The sequence below is a fragment of the Mangifera indica genome, chromosome 16 (genome assembly GCF_011075055.1).
Source record: "Mangifera indica cultivar Alphonso chromosome 16, CATAS_Mindica_2.1, whole genome shotgun sequence".
Taxonomy (NCBI): domain Eukaryota; kingdom Viridiplantae; phylum Streptophyta; class Magnoliopsida; order Sapindales; family Anacardiaceae; genus Mangifera; species Mangifera indica.
The window spans coordinates 4486356-4503743 of record NC_058152.1 but is presented as its reverse complement, the minus strand read 5'-3'; the positions used below and the strand labels follow the sequence as shown (position 1 = coordinate 4503743).

The 17388-nt window shown below is 28.8% G+C and overlaps 1 protein-coding gene and 2 long non-coding RNA genes across 3 annotated transcripts; all 3 read left to right on the top strand.

Moving 5' to 3' along the window:
• Positions 1–531: 531 nt before the first annotated feature.
• LOC123198509 lies at positions 532–2209 on the top strand. Its single transcript, XR_006498045.1, has 2 exons — positions 532–942; positions 1973–2209. It is a non-coding gene; the product is annotated as an uncharacterized LOC123198509 (long non-coding RNA).
• A 6419-nt stretch (positions 2210–8628) lies between these two features.
• On the top strand, positions 8629–10712 carry LOC123199794. Its single transcript, XR_006498423.1, has 3 exons — positions 8629–8814; positions 9327–9509; positions 9831–10712. It is a non-coding gene; the product is annotated as an uncharacterized LOC123199794 (long non-coding RNA).
• A 4983-nt stretch (positions 10713–15695) lies between these two features.
• LOC123198685 (probable E3 ubiquitin-protein ligase EDA40) lies at positions 15696–17078 on the top strand (the record flags this gene model as incomplete). The annotated part of the gene is given in 2 exon segments (XM_044613433.1): positions 15696–16217; positions 16297–17078. Coding segments are annotated over 2 exon segments (1130 nt in total), but the record flags the coding sequence as incomplete, so codon positions are not given.
• Positions 17079–17388: the final 310 nt, after the last annotated feature.

Genomic DNA, 17388 nt, shown 5'->3' with positions numbered 1-17388 from the left:
CTCACTATTTCTTCCAACAGCCCATATAAATCAAATTTGTTATTCGATTACTCAAAAACAGTGTTGACTATGGAGTATAAACCATTAAGAACCGACTCTCCTGTAGAATTTGTATACATAATACTCAAATCATGTATAAAAAGTTAGATTTTTTATATTATATATCGTACTGTATCGTAAAATATGTTTTTTTAAAATAATATAATAAAATAATAAAAATTTTAATTGATATATTATCATTTTGGCAAATATCATAAATATTTATAAAAATTTAATATTTTATATATATATTCTTATCACATCTTTATTTTTTTTTAAATATTTGATTTATATCAATAATATATATTGTATTATATAATCGATCTTTTATACTTAAATTAATTTAGTATATTTTAAAATATATATTATTTTTTACATATACAGTATCACGAGGAACCCTTTTAGAATGTCAAAGCATATGTAGGATTCTTCTTCTCTGTGTAGGTATGTACTGCCAAATTCCATGAAATTCTATTATATTGCAATCTGCACTGAAAATTGTGTCTCTGTTCTTTCCCTTCTCAATTTATATAATTCTCCATTATTCTTGATGTGACAATTATCTCTTCTTCATTACGATGCCTTTTGGACTTTTAAAGGAATAAATCCGCAATAATGTTTGCTTTTGTCCCATTAGATGGAAGACTTACTGCTTCTTTGTATAAGTCTTCGGCTTGGTGCGAGATTTATCATGAACAGCAACATTAAAGAATCACAAAGATTTGCTTTTGCTTTATCACATGAAATCAATCTCAACTGTTTCAGATTCTGTGTCATGTTTCTTTGATTTCACTCGTTTCAAGTTTGGAGAGTTTTCCTGATTCTGTCACTTTCCTATCCAAGAGCATCTTTGAAAATTTCTTCATTTTGTCCAGTTCAAAGACAAGTCATCTTCATTAACAGGTACTCTCCAAACTGCTACTGTTCTTCATTTATCCTGTTGAAGTGTTAATGGCATTTAATTTCAGTTTTGAGCACTGAATCATTCATCACTTTATCATATGAAAAGACTAAGAAACTGGTAAAATGTTGGAGTGGTTAGGGAGGTTGGTTGCCCTAATTATTTAATTAATGGGATAAAGCTGTAGTGGTTTCTGGTTTGTGAATTAAATTCTGTAGTCATACTCATAGATTCTTTTAAAATCATTTGGCCTGGAATATTCTTGCTTTGTTATGATTCAAAGTGACCAATTTTCACAGTAACTCCAATCATAAGTGCATCATTTTGGGTGAAAACATATCTGTCTCAGTTAAAGATAGATTTGGTTTTGCACTTGCTGCAGTAAAAGTAACCTGATGCAAAAAGTTACTCCTGATTGTGAATCTGGGCAGGAAAATTTTGTCTGACACGCAGATGAGAAAGGAATGGATTATAGTGGGTGACATTACATGTAGTGTCTATTTCATGTATACAATAACACTATATGTACCAAGTTTTGACTTTTGACTACTCAATTAGATTTTCAAATGATATGTTGTTATATAATTGAATAATTTTAAATTAAAAATAAGTAATGCTTAATCACATAATAATATATCATCTGAGTATCCTATTATATACTCAAAATCTGGTGCACATAACATTGGCCTCCATGAAAATATTATAACAGGGTACTTGACATCTTGCATTTCAAAACTATTTAGTCATCACCTGGCACAGTGCCCTGTTCTGCAAACAAAAGGAAAAGGCACATGCCCAAGTCCTGTATAAAATAACTTTGCTCTTAAGATAGACCAAAAGCTTTTTGCATAGTTTTCATGGCAGTCATTTTCAAACATCCTGTTGGGCAACAACTCATTTGTCAAGCTGATGAATATGACACTTGAGTAGTGGATTACTGAGCCTCTAAACTTTTGTTCTTTATCTTGCGCAAGAGTTCATTTCCTTTGTCTGCTACTGAAACGTAGTTGTAAATTTCATCCAACTTTACAGAACTTTTTGCCAACAGGACGACTAAAGCAATGATGGAAATTCTGGATTCAAAAAAAGACATGGAGTTTTTATCAGAAGGGCAGAAAGAGGGACCATGTGCGAATGATAACAACACTTGGGCTTTACCAGGAAAAATGTATTAGTGAAAATGACAATTCTCGTTGCTTTATTTGTTAAAATTTAACTCTGATGAATCACGACAACACATAACATATAGAGTACAAAATTATAGGTATACTCTAAATATAGCATCAAAATTAACACAAAAAAACAACCTATATGAGTTATGCCTCTCAATTTATTTAGCTTTTGAGAATTACCTGAAAATTGAAAGTACGCCGGTCTTTCACTTTAAAACTTCTCTTGTGGATACTTTCAACCCAAAAAAAAAATAACAATAGTATTTTAAAGGGGGCATCCAATCAATTTATAAAAGATTATTAGACCTTCTCAACAAAGTTTCAATAGACCAAAAGTTTACATTAAACCATCTACTCAAATATATAGAGTGTATTTGATTTATTTTTATTAGTCACTTAAATTCATTTATAAACTGACATTAGAGTTTTAAATTACTTATTGTTAGAAATTTTTAACATTATTACCATTTATCTGAAACAAATAAAACAATACATACATATTTTGAATTCACAAACATGTACATATTTAATATGTATAATAATATGATTGAATGATTTTAAATTAAAGATAAAATAACATTAATTATGTGATAATATATATATATATATGTGTATTCATCTGTGTACTCAATATAAGTACATGTAGTGTTACTCAAAACTAATTTCTTAGTACATTATATTGTGAACATAGAAGGAACACGTTTAATGTAAACTTGTGTTAGAAGATACAATGGGCTTGTTGGGAGATTTAAATACCGAAATCATTAATTGGAAGGTGGCAGGAATGAATGACATACGAGTCTTAAGTTGCCACATCGCCTAGCTCCAGAAATGGGGGACTCACATGATCATCAACGATTACCGTTACTGAATGCAGCCCCGTATTAAGCCATTTCTGTCTGCAAATTCATCGCCTTCGCTCTCACACACCACGCGTTTCACTTGCAACCTTAATCAATACAAACATGTTCGGTTTGTCAACATCATATACACCATTCAGATTACTTGTTTGATGTTGGCATTTTTGCATTTTGTCTATTGAATCAAGTATTTTTGTCCGGAAAATTTTAATTATTATCATTCTCACACGATGATTGGAGCTTGTTTATGTTATCTTAGTACAAATTTTAAGCATACAATGGCCCAACAATACTATGTATATCTATTTTGAGTATATAAATGGATACATATTTATATGTCATTTAATATTTGGGTATTATTTTATCTTTAATTCAAAATCACTCAATCACATGATAACACACACTAAATATACATTTATTCATGTATTCAAAATAGTTACACAATTTTTCGTCACACCATAATTAGAGTTTCTTTAGATCATTTTAGTAAAACTTTTAAGCAGATGGTAGCCTAGAGAGTTGTCGAGATTGGTATGGAAATGATAAATATTCTTAGAACTACTTTTTTTTTTTTTAAAGGGAACTTCACTCAAACCAGATTGTCTCTTTTGATCAAACCAACTATACTAAATAGTTAAATCTCAAGTCCAATAATTAAACCTAATGTCATTATACTGAGTAAAGTTAAAGGTTTAATTTTGGTATGAGGTTAGCAAATTTCGAATTTAAACTTTTTCTCTTTTAGAGATTTTACATTTTTTTATCTCTTTAATAAGCTTCTTATAACTATCTTGTGGAGTCTTCAGGGAGATTTTTTTTAATTTATTTATCAACATATTCAAACTATTTTCAACATCATCTCTTGTCTGGTCGAGATGCTTTATTTGATTGCTCACAAAAAGGGAAAAAGAAAAGGGGGTCTTAATTAACCTCGAAAGAATTATGTAGGAGTCCCAACCGCATAATACTATTATTACATGACAAAATTGGGGTTTAAATAATCATTAATTTGGCCGTCAAGGGATGACAATATTTCATTTTTTTGTACGTCAAATACAATACAAAAGTGGACTATGGAGATGCGGTTAACCTTGATGTAAAGATTAGTTTATAGCATGTCATATAGCATGTCAATCTCTTCAATTATGATTACAAATTGTTGTTTGTTAGCACCATGAGTTCATGGCATGTGCCCCACAATAGCAACCACTCAGCTACCCACCATACTTAGATCTTTTGAGTTTTTTTTTTTTTTTTTTCATATTAGGTTTTCATTATCAAACTTCTCCTTTTTCTTTTTTTTTTTTTGGAAGAATCTATCTATTTAGTTAGATAAGTAAACCTTAAGATATAATGACTAAATCTATAATTATTATCAAGTAAACTTACATATTACATTCATGTGAATCTTAAATATCATTATTTCTGTAAATTTTACGCAATATTATATATGTTACTTCCAAAACCACAAAAATATAGGAAATTTTGATATTAGTTTTATTTATGTATAAGGTTGAATTGTAATGATTTTTTTTTTTCCATAAAAACATAGAAGCAAACTTCAACAAGAGAAAAGGAATATTTGGTTGATCATGTATGGTAGTTTTTTTGCATTGCTAGTTATCCATGTGAGTTTGTAAATACATTTGTTCAAATTAGTGATGTTAATTGGCAGGTAATGTAAAAACAAATTATATAAATTTAACTATACATTTTAACATGTACAAAGATATTGTATAACTTGATATAGTAGTATCTGATTAGATGATTTTGAAGTGAAAAAAAGTAAACAATCATATTACTCAATCACAAACTATCATTTCAATTTGTACATAAGTCTGTATAATTTATTTATATGCATTGTCTAATTCTAATATGACATTAATTAATAAGAGCAATATTATGTATACATATTTTTAAGCATATAATTAAATATATAGATGATATATCATTATGTAATTGATTATTATTTTATTTGTAATTTAAAATTATTTAATTATATGATAACATATTGTTTATATATTAAATTACATATAAAAAAAAATATTAATATAGTGTTTATTGAATTAATAGTTGTGTTGGTTTACTATTCCATTCCGTGAAGCCAACAGTGTGGTTAGCTCCATCATTGGTTTCTGTCGTTATAGGAAGATCTCGAGACCCTTAATTGCCTTGCACTTGCACGTAGCCTCTTTTGAGGAATGTTTTGTTCTAATTAAATTGCAAGTCCATATATAATTTATCAAGTGACGTGTCCTCTTCTTTGAATAAAATTTTGGGAAATTGAAATTTTTAAGTTTATTTTAATTATTTTATACATATATATTACTCATTTCAAAACTTAAACAAATATATCACAATAGTAATCTATTTTCTCAAAATACTCTTCTTAAAATGACCCATACAGAGATACTCTTTTTTTCTCAGCATTTTTTTTCTCTTCTTTCTCAGCTTTCAAGTGAAGATCCATATAGAGAGATCTTCTCTATTTTTCTTTGTAACTTTAGAATTGTACTGTGAAAAATAGAATAAGTGCTTCAGAATGGAGCTAGTGCTTCAAAAACAAAAGAAAGAAGGAAAAAACTGAAAAGTGAAATGGTTTTCAAATTAAGAATTCTTTGACATAAGGATATAAAACAAAAAGAGCAACTCACCAAAACTCGACCACATCCACTTCATACTTTATATTAGACCCCAACTACTAAGATGATCAAAAAAGATTATTTGGTAAGGTTTAACTGAAAAAAATGAAGGGTTAGTGTTTAATTAGAAAAGGAAAGTTATTAATTATTAAAAACAAGGGTTTTTAAAAAAGGTTGTCGTCACGACAACCCTTGGCGGCATTGTAAATAAAAAAGGTTGGCGTGACGCCAACCTTTTGCTCAACACCAACCCTTTTTAAAATTTTTTTTTTTTAAGTCTCAAGTGCGATGAATTTTTTAAAAAATTTTAAAAAATCTCAACGCCAACCCTTTTTAAATTTTTTTTTAAAGTCTCAAGTGTTATGAATTTTAAAAATTTTTCTTTTTTTTTGAAGTCTCAATGCCAACCTTTTTTTAAATTTCTTTTTAAAATCTCGAGTGCTTCAAGATGAAATAATGCACTAACATGAATATGAATAATACATCAAGATGGAATAGTGCACTTCCATGTTTTCAGCAAGTATAATGAATATATATGAAGGAATGCATCAATATGAAATATTATAATGAATATATATGAATAATTCACTGACATGAATAATGCATTTACTTTAATAATTTTTTCCAAATTAAGCCTCAAATGCAATACTAATGCAACCAAGCTTCATACATACGTATTTACAACACATTAAACTATCATATTATCAAGTGATGTATAAAAATTGATCAAGGTAAGACAATAAAAAACAAAAGAAAATGATAGTGGCAATTTTGTAATTTTTTATGTAACTCTTTGTCAAGACAAGGAAAACAATACCCACACGAGCACTAGATTGGAATAAACAAGCATAAAAAATAAATGAATTGAGTGCAATGAAAGAAAACAAAAAATAAATAAATAAATTCACTGGGACTCAGGGTAACGCCAACCCTTGGCGTTAACACCAACTTGCTCTTTATTTGAATTTTTTTTTTTGTCTGCATTTTGGTATTTTATAACCATTACTACAACATTAAACAATATTATAACAACTTTAAACAATAGAAACAATATGAAATAATAATATTAAACAATCTAATAATATAAAATCACAATAAAATTAAATTTTACATGAAGTTATAAACATGGATCTATCATACTTATTTCATTTTCAATTGTTCATAAAAAAAACACATAACATACGGGCTCAAGTCAAGATTGACCTGAATATGGATGATTTTGCTATGAAGTCTTTACAACAGATGTTAATTCTCTTAATAAATTTAGCAATTTTTGTCTCTCTCTCCCTTGTGTCTAAGTTGAATTTTTTATAATGGTTTTCTCACGAATTTTATTATTTAATCGGGTGTCTTCTTTCATTAATAATTTTTTTTTATGCTGCAGGGATTTTTTCCTCACTTGAATGAAGAAGAAAAGAAAATCGCAGAGAAAAAGAGAGAATCTTTGTATGAGTTATTTCAAGAAGGATATCCTAGAGAAATAGATTATTATTGTAGTATATTTATTTAAATTTTAAAATAAATTTTATATATATATATACACACACGGATTAAAATAAAATTAAAATTTTCAATTTCCCCAAAATTGTCATGGCTAAGTGACGCAGTTAGAAATATTCATAATTTTGAAATTTATAACTCTATTGATTGGAAAGAGAAAAACACAATGCATTGAATAAACAAATTAGCCAATTTTGACTTGACTTCTTGATCTATCTAATGCTTATAATTAAAGGCCCTAGATATTCACAATTTGAGACAAAATGCATAATCCTCTCATAATGCCAACCCATTTTGATTTCAAAACTTTCACTTATATCTAAGAAGAAATTGTGAGGCCATACATTTCGCTCAACTTGGTGATTGAATTTTATATCTAACTATATAATCAAGCTCTTATTCTATCAATCTATCATATGGGTTTGTCTCCTATTATCATGTGAAACATGGCTTTGCCTTTAAAAAATGTCTTATCTCCTTATGAAAAGACTGTTCTGCCCTGATGAATGAACTGTACTAGCCCTCATGGGAACCAAAGAGAAGAGGGCAATTATGTGTTTATTGTAGTCAAACACATATTTTTAAGTCTAAATCGTATTGGGATAGGATCCAACGCTTTAAAATAAGCCAACTAAATTTCTGATGGATAGATAAATGAGGGATGAAGTTGGGTCTTGACCATCTCAAATGTTGTCTATTGGTTGAGCTATAAGAAAGAATAGTATAATCCTTGCATCCATTTTAAGGGAAAACAATTTTATGCGTATCTATTTTAGATGTAAAAATATATATACACTTATGTATGTTATCATATGAATAGGTATTAATTTACAATTAATTTAAAATTACTCAATCATGTGATATCATATATAAATATGTATTTATTGTGTATTTAAAGTAGACACGCGTAAATTTATTGATTAGTGTTTATATATCTAATTGTATATTTAAAATATATATATATATATATATATATATATATATATATATATATATATATATATATATATATATATATATATATATATATATATATATTGCATTTTTTAAACAACACTTAATTAGATATAAAATTCTTTTCACATCAATTTATGTAATTTTTAAAAAATTATAAACTAGATATAAAGATTACAAAACTTTTATTACCATCATTTACCATTGAAAATAATAAATGAAAAGGGAAGTTTTTTTATCTAAATTATTCTTAGAAGGATATTAATTAAAATAACTAATTTTAATGAAGACAATACTAAAATAATCACGACTTCCCTTTATAACCACATAACAATGGGTCTCTAAAAAAAAGACCCCCAAATATAAATTGAATTTTCTGTCGTTTCCCACCATTTTTACTTAATAATTTATAATAATCAACTTTATTTATTTACTTATTGTTTATTTTATTTTCTTTAAAATAATTAATGATTGTTTTTAAGAAAGAAAAGCGTAACCTACATCAAATTCAATTAATATAATTCAGCAGATTCTTAAATATATATATATAAAAAAAAGTAGGGGTGGGCAAAAAAATTGGGTGGAGCCAAAACCTTAGGGTACTTGGTGTTGCGATTCCAATTTCTACTCAAAATTAGAATCCCTAGGTTAGGTTTTGATTCTGAAACACAATTTAGGTAGGCTTTGGTATTACCATTATAAGGTCTCAAAAGCTACTGAGATTTATGGACTTTGACACATTATAGGTAAGTTCTAGTTTTATTATTCTTAAAGAATCGAAACCTATTTGAAAATTAGAATTAGAATCAAATTCAGAAAAGCTGATTAGGTATCTTTTTTTTTTTTCAAAATTTCGGTAATCGAATGATATTGTTCTGTGAAAGAGCAAAAGCAAGTTGTTTTGTTACCAAACTTAATAAACCTAACAAATTCCTTAGGTTGTCCTAATTCTATTTTTTCACCCATTTTCCTCCTGAGTCAATTTTCTCTTTACATTGATTTGATTTTCCCTTACTTTTTTTTTTTTTTCCTTTTCTTTGTAACATACAAAATTCCTCTGCTTTCTTTAAACAAGTTTCTGAATTGGGGTTGATTGCTTTGAAGTTCATCCTTTGATTAATAATTTCTTTTTTGTAAGTTTCTGCAGATGCTTGGATTTCTCAAGTACATAGCACATTGTTTTTATTGGGAACTAACACTTGTTTTGTTGTTTTCAAGTTCCTTTTTCTAATTGGGTTTTTGTTTCTTGCTTTGACAGAGAATCAATTCGTGTATCTATGAGTACAAAACATGTCAAATAGAGGATTAACATTTTACCGAAATGCATAACCCTCCCCTGGGGTTTTCAATGTGTGAGATTATACCAGGAGGCAGCTTGGGTAATAAAATGTTAAGTTTTTAAAATGGGGAGTTTAGGTTTAAGTCTCTTAAACATACCCAGGTAAGATTTTTAACTTATTTGTGTTGGTAATTTTTCCATCAGTTAAATTTTTTTTTTTTTAAATCAGATTTGTATACACTATTTTATGAAAAAATGTCATCATTCAATATTGACTTTCAGTACCTTGTATTGATAAGGTTTCTTATCATCAACTAATGTATACAATTTAAAGTCTAGTTTATACATGAAAGAATTAAGTTACGATCTTATCAATTATATTTAAAATTCAAATTCAAATAATAAATTTTTCAATCCATTACATTGGATATAATATAACAATCACAACTTTATAACGTAAAAAGTTAATATTTTTTATTATAGGTGAGTGACACAGAAAGAATGCCATCGATAACTTTTTTTTTTTTGGGAGGAAAGTCCATTAGCAAATCGAGGTGCAAGTTACTCTTCTTGTAATTAGTTGTTTTTCAAGAAGATGTGTTACGGGTTAAAGCTTACCATATTTTTGAAGTACAAAACAAGCATAACTTCAAAGATTTTTTGGCTTTCTCTTTGAATGGGTGCCACATAAAGATTTGAGATCTTTTGTAATGTCTTGTGACTGACTTTTTAGCTGAAATATTTTGTACACTTTGCATGACGCAATTGTCATGTTATTCCACTTCTCCATAAAATTTGATTGGATGTGTCTTATTTATATCACTTGATGATAGACACGTGTTTTAGGGCTAATTTGGACAATCACAATTGATTTTCACTTTGCCTTAATGTGGCTGGCTATAAAAAGAGAACTAGTTTGTTTTAGTTTCTCACATCCTGAGTGTTTATAAGCCTTATGTGGCATGATATTCCTGATAGTTTGCTTTTGTTAGTTCATTGGAGAATCATTCGCTCTGGTTTACGAAACAATGAATTGCTTATGAAGGGATCTCTATAAACCTTAGAACAAAAATAACAGGAAATACGAGCTAGAATTGAAATTTTGACATCTTTTTTGGTTAAGGATTAAAGTTATACATCAAAACATACATTATTATAATTGGAGATTATGAGGCAGAGCATCTTTGATGTTAGTTTTGAATCGAATGCTTCTACAACTTCTCACATGATGAGGCTTTCACTCATTCACATGGAGGTACCAAAAAACTATAAGATGATGGTGAAGTGGGCATAGACAAATGCTAATTCATGTTGAAAAGTGAATGAAATTATGTGTTTTTCTGAGGGAGGAGAGGAAATACAAAATTTTGTCAAATAATGAAAAATGGCTAGTCTAAAATTCAGGGGAAAGTATATAATTTATACTAAATAATCATGGCCACTTAAATAATAAATAATTAACGAAACATTGATTTTTACCTTTAAAATATACAATTACCATACAATCAAAATTTTCATTAACTGATATCTCTTTAATTATAACACACATAAATAGTATCTACTTTTAAGTTAACGTTAAATTTATTATTTGATTTATGAGGAAACAATTGAATGCAATTGGACTTGGGCACTAACAAATACCATTTCTGTCATAAATTATAATGGTTGTAGTTATCAATTAAACAATGTTTTGAGATATTTTCTCTTATACTTAAGAGTGATAAATCTTAAGTTAATCCACCATATCCTTGATACACTTTTAAATATAGCTAACAATTACTGTATTGAGAATTCTAATAAAAAAAAACTACATTAGGTTGATCAGTGTACAAAACACTTCAATGATCTCAAATCAAAAGATCACATATACCACCATTGATTATTTAATTTGTTCCACAAACATTGGAGTTATCATTTATGTGGAATTCTCTATCAGGTCATTCTAGTGAACATACAATTAACATGCACTCATATGTTTTACTAGATTTTACAAACAATTTTAATAGATGAGATATTTCACTGCGTTTCAGTAAGGTCATCTAACATTATAACAACCTTATTATAATATCCACAAATGAGTATTAAGGTCAATTTTCGACATTTGATGTTAAGTTTAGATTTACGTTAACGAGGGTTAAATAAAAAATTTAATTTAGTCAGAATTTAACAAAATAAGGTGTTGAACAATCATTTCAAGAGTGAACACTCGTTCAATAAGTGTTAGGTGGATGGATCAAATAACGCACCATATCATAGGTGAATTAAGTAGTACACAACTATTCCACTAAGGTGAACATCTGTTTTGATAACTAGAGAATATAGAAGTTCATGATTAAGTCAATTTACTATTTAGTATGCATTGATATTTATCTCTCTTATATTCTTATTTAGTTAATTATTTAAATATTTTTATTCAATGTACATAAAATACTAATTAACTTCCTTAAATTCATTTTATAGAATTGAGTGAATTAACCCAAAAAAAAAAAAAAACAAATGTAAATTGTGATCGATGCAATTCAATTGGAGGACGAGAAGAAAGATAAAAGAAGGTGAGAGTAGGTATTTCTATCATATTTCTATATTTTGTTGTTTGTTTTATAATAGTATTTGTTTCTGTGATTGTTTCCTTGTCTCCTTTGTTTCTATAATTTTTATATTTGCTCTTTTTTTTCTTTTTTTTTTTTTTTTGTATATATTGGATCTTGAAGACACAAATATGTAGAAAAAGATATCGATCAAACTTACAAATATAACATCCAAAAAAACAATATACAATGAATGAATAGATATTATCTCAACCTATAGGTCAAGACAAGATGTAGGCAATACATGGTCTCATCCGAAAATAATAATAAGGAAACATGGATCACTATCTGTCATGACTTCACAATCTCGATCTCTAACATTAAATAACAGTTTTCTATTGTCTTAGAATCATTTCTCATAATTTTAGTAATTACAATCAAAATATAATCACGCTCCAGCTATATCAAGATCACAACAATATCCATCAACTCATATGATTCCACGTTTTACTTGAATAATTAAACATATAATCCTAGTCTCCATTAGTATAAATTCAAGATAGTAGAAAGACCATGAAAGAGGCACTCCTAACATCTTATTAGCACTCAATCATTATAATACTACCTTTTTTCTATTAAGCACTTAGACAATATCACTACTACAGATATAAGTTCTTGGTTTTCGGTAAAATCATCTTAACAATTCAATTATCTCTTGACCTTCTTGCATTTCTTCATCCTCTTACAATGAATACATTGAATTTCATGAGTTTAATATATTATTTGTTGGTGCTAATTTCATCACCAATGGTGAAAACAAGAAAGGATTTGTGAATTGCGAATCTTGATGTGATTATTAATTGGGAGATGAGAAAAGAAGAATAACTATGATATAATGATATTTATTACGTATTTGATGCTAATTTATTTGGTTTTGTTTATCTAAACAGTGTTAAATATTTACCCTAACGCTTTCCGATGTTATAGATTGGCCAAAAGACTTATTATTATCCAAAGTTTGGTGAAATCTCAAACTTCCATTTATTAATTTTTAAAAACTAAAATATTTATCATTATGTTAAAATTTACTATTAATATTAAGGATAAAAATGTTATTTAGATAAAAATATTTAAAAAATTAAAAATTTATTATATTTTTTCTCTTAATTTAATAATTTTTTCTACTCAAAGTTTAAAAAATAAATATTTTTTCTTAGGGTTTTGAAACTATCATCGTCTTCTAACGAAATTCGTCATCTTTATCCTTGGTCTCTCTTTTTCCCTCTCAGATAAATTTACCTATCATTATAATCCCTCCTTTCATGTCTAGTAAAGACAAAAACGCAAAATTGTATACATAAACTAATGATAAAAAATCTCATCAAAGTTTTTTTTCTTCTTCTCAAAAATGAATAAGTTATGTTATCACATAGTTAGATATACCAAATATCGTCATTTACATCATATCCGTTAATCCAATTAATTTATGACAAAAAGAGACTGAAATTTGTATGAAAAGAAGATAACCAAGTAATGATACATGGCAAAAAAAAAAAATTATATGAAATAATTGAAGTTGGCCTTCCATATTCAAAATTGCCGTTATCTTCAGCATCTTTGAAATGACAAGACGTGAAGAATCCCAAGTGCAAATTATTTTTTTATTAAAATTTAGTGGCGAACCAAAATATGTAGCTGGATTTTCCTGGTGCCTTGGATTTGGAATCAATCATATCAAGACATATCCCAAAAATATATAAAATTAGTACGTGATACATGCTTGGAAATGTAGTCACCAGATATAAATAATTATAAATGATTTTGATAATTAACCATGCCGTGCGAGAGAAAATTTTGTTTGATCAAACCATTCGGATTTGATAAGTGATTAGATAGAGATAAGTTTTACGATGAATAATTACACATATCACTTATATGAACCAATTCAAAATGATAAAAACCTTTATATTTAAGGCTAAAAGACTTAATCCTTATCTAAGGTTTGTTGCATTTCAAACTGTATCGGTTAAGTATTAAAAACTCAAACTCGTAGATTGTCAAAATAATAAAATCAATCAGTTTTAAGATAAAATTATTATTTAACTTGAAATATTAAAAAATATAAAACTTTATTTTATTTTCTCCTCTAAAACCTAAAATATAATACTTTCCCCTATTAATAATTTTGAAAGATAAACTTTTCTTCCTTGCTAAGTTTAAAATTTTTCGCCAACCTTCCTTCTCTCCCTGCTCTTCATCGACTTTGGCTCGTCTTCATCTAGATTTGAACGAAGACAAAGAAATGTCACCAACATATACTGATTCGTTTTCATCTTCTTTCTTTAAAGACAAATTGTATCGATTGCCCAAAAAAGATTGGACACAACTCTGGAAAATGTTAACTCTAGTTAGGGGAAAAATTTACTTTTCAAAATTATTAATGGGAGAGATTGTTAGTTTTTAAAATTAAAAAAGGAGAAATCTGATAAAATTTTATTTTTTTTAATATTTCATGTTAAATTATTATTTTATCTCTAAAACTAACTGATTTAATTAGTTTTAACAGTTTACGAATAAAAGTTTAAGTTTTCAATATTTAACAAAATCAATTTGGAGTTTTAATAAACCTTGGATAGAAATAAGCCTTTAAATCTTAATAATATAATAATAGACGTAAATTTTCGGATTATATGAACCAAACTACATTAAAATATCATGCTGTTTCATTATTTTTTGCACTTGAATTCTATGAATGGGCAAATTTTTACACCAACAAATCACATGCATATAAATTTTAGAAAAAAAAAAAGAAATCATAGTTGATCATAATTTGTTCCTGTATATACATTCCGTGGGCATCAGAAACATATAGAATCAACCCAAAATCATATCCAAATTGGAAAATAATCATAAATATAATGTGAACATATGATGTAATTAAACGGCTACTCTATCTATCTTGTTACTGTACATGCATCTACTAAGATAATCAATCTCCATCACACCTTATCATTTTCAGGTCACTCGATTGGACCCATCAACATCACAGTTCCCCTCCACTGCCCACCTCTGGGTTTATAGTCCCACTCAATTGGATTGGGTTGATAAAATTTTTAATTTTATAATTATTATGTTAAATAATTTAAATTTTGTATTTTAATTTGGTATCTGAAAGTTTTAAATCTGAACTCCCTTGTAACTTTTTAAAGATTCTATACTTAGTGACGTTAACTCCTCGGTAAAATAAAAAACAATATTGTTTGTGAAAATAAGACTTAATTTGTATTGTAATGTTTTCATCAGTAATATTATGTGTATAAATAATATGTATAATTTTATATATAAATAATAATAATATATTATCATATAATTAAGTAATTTTAAATAAGAGATTAAACAACACTTAATCATATAATATTATATCATTATTTATATACAAAATCATACTTATTATTTATTAAAATAGTTTTATTATAAAGGAAAGCTAGTGTTTATAAAAAAAATAATATATATATGTATACATTTTTAATATATAATTTAAATATATAAATAATATGTCTTACATGATTAAGTATTATTTTATTTTTAATTTAAAATTATGTAATTACATAGTAATATATTATTTATTAAATAAATTTTATATATATATATATATATATATATATATATATATATATATATATATATATACACACACACGTAAAGTGTAATGGTCTTTAATCGGGAGTGGTCGGTGATTGTTTGTATTTACATGAAGTAAAGGGAAATTTTTTATTACTTGATTAAAAAAAGAAAAACCTACAGTTGTCAGTCACTTGTTAATCCCAAGACTGTAACATATCTGGTGTTATTTATATCAATATTCTAACTAAAGAAAAGAGAGAAAGAAAGAAAGAGGAGGTTTAATTTTCCAGTCAAGGCTCTTCTCTTCTGTATGCTTAACCTGTCAAACTCTTCTTTTCTCTAACAGAAAGATTTGCGTACTGTTACGGCAATGGTAACTGGTTGGCGACGAGCTTTTTGTACTTCAATACCTAAAGAGAAACAAACAACGGTGCTGACCGATAAGCAGCACAAGGAACAAAAAGAGCAACAACATTGTAATAGCCAGAGCCCCAGATTGAGTTCTAAATTTGGGTTTTTTTCGAATCCTTCAACTCCTAAATTACACTCTCAGCCAGTTTCCAGCCCCGGCATCAGATGCAAAACCACCGCTACGACTTCGGTTCCCAATAGCCCCAGACTGCAATGCAAAACCTCTACTGATTCTAGTGCAAATCTATCTTCTCCCAAATCTCCCTCCAGCTTCTCTTTTCTTAAAGCCACCCTACGTCTCTCAAAAGTAAGTCTTCTCAAATTCAAACGTATATGTAAACTGTGTTTTTTTCTGTTTATTGATTCTAATGGGTTTTGTTTTGCAGAGTCGATGTGGAATCTGTTTTCAGAGAGTGAAAACTGGACAAGGAACCGCCATTTTCACGGCGGAGTGTTCTCATACATTTCATTTCCCTTGCATAACAAATCAAGTCAACATCAACAACAAGAGCCATCTTTTAATCTGTCCGGTTTGTAACTCTCACTGGAAACAACTCCCTCTTCTTACTCGCCAACACCATCAACCCCTTCACCAACCATCAAAAGCTTTCAAAGTTTATAACGACGACGAGCCTTTGACATCTTCAATCTCTTTATCTCACTTCAATACCATTCTTGAATCCTCCGAAGAAGAAGAATCCAATCAAGAGTTCCAAGGATTCTTTCCCACCATTAATACCTCCACCACCGCCGCTGCCGCTACGTCCAATGTTCATATAGCTTTGTTGCCTGAGGCGGCTGTGGTTACGGTTGGGAGGAGTTATGAAACGTGCGCTATGGTTTTGAAGGTTAAGGCGCCTCCTTGTGCTGGAGCGCGTGCAATAAGACGCGCTCCTATTGATTTAGTGACGGTTTTGGATGTGAGTTTGAGCATGGGAGGGTCCAAGCTTCAGATGATCAAGCGATTCATGCGGTTGGTGATTTCGAATTTAAGCGCATCAGATCGTTTATCCATCGTTGCGTTTTCTACTACTTCGAAAAGATTATTGCCGTTACGGCGTATGACCACAAATGGACGGAGGTCCGCACGGCGAATCGTTGACGCCATTGGTACAACAACGGGTCAAGGAATTACTGTAAGCGACGCGCTGAAAAAAGCGGCCAAAGTGCTCGAGGATCGACGCGAGAGAAATTCCTTCTCTACGATTCTGATTTTGTCACAAAGAAACTCCTCTTCAAATCAGGGCCGTTCATTGCCTGTCGTGTCGTCCACGCGCTTTTTCACACTCTGATATCCCTGTACATTCCATTGGATTCAGTGACAACGGCGCGTCAAACCACCCCCCCCGCATGATGAGGCGTTTATCCAAATTCATTGCCTATATTAAGCGTGTCCAGGATCTTAAGCTCCAACTGAGTTTCATATCCGGATCGGGTCAAGCAGAGATAACGGGTGTTTATTCTCTAACGGGCCGGCC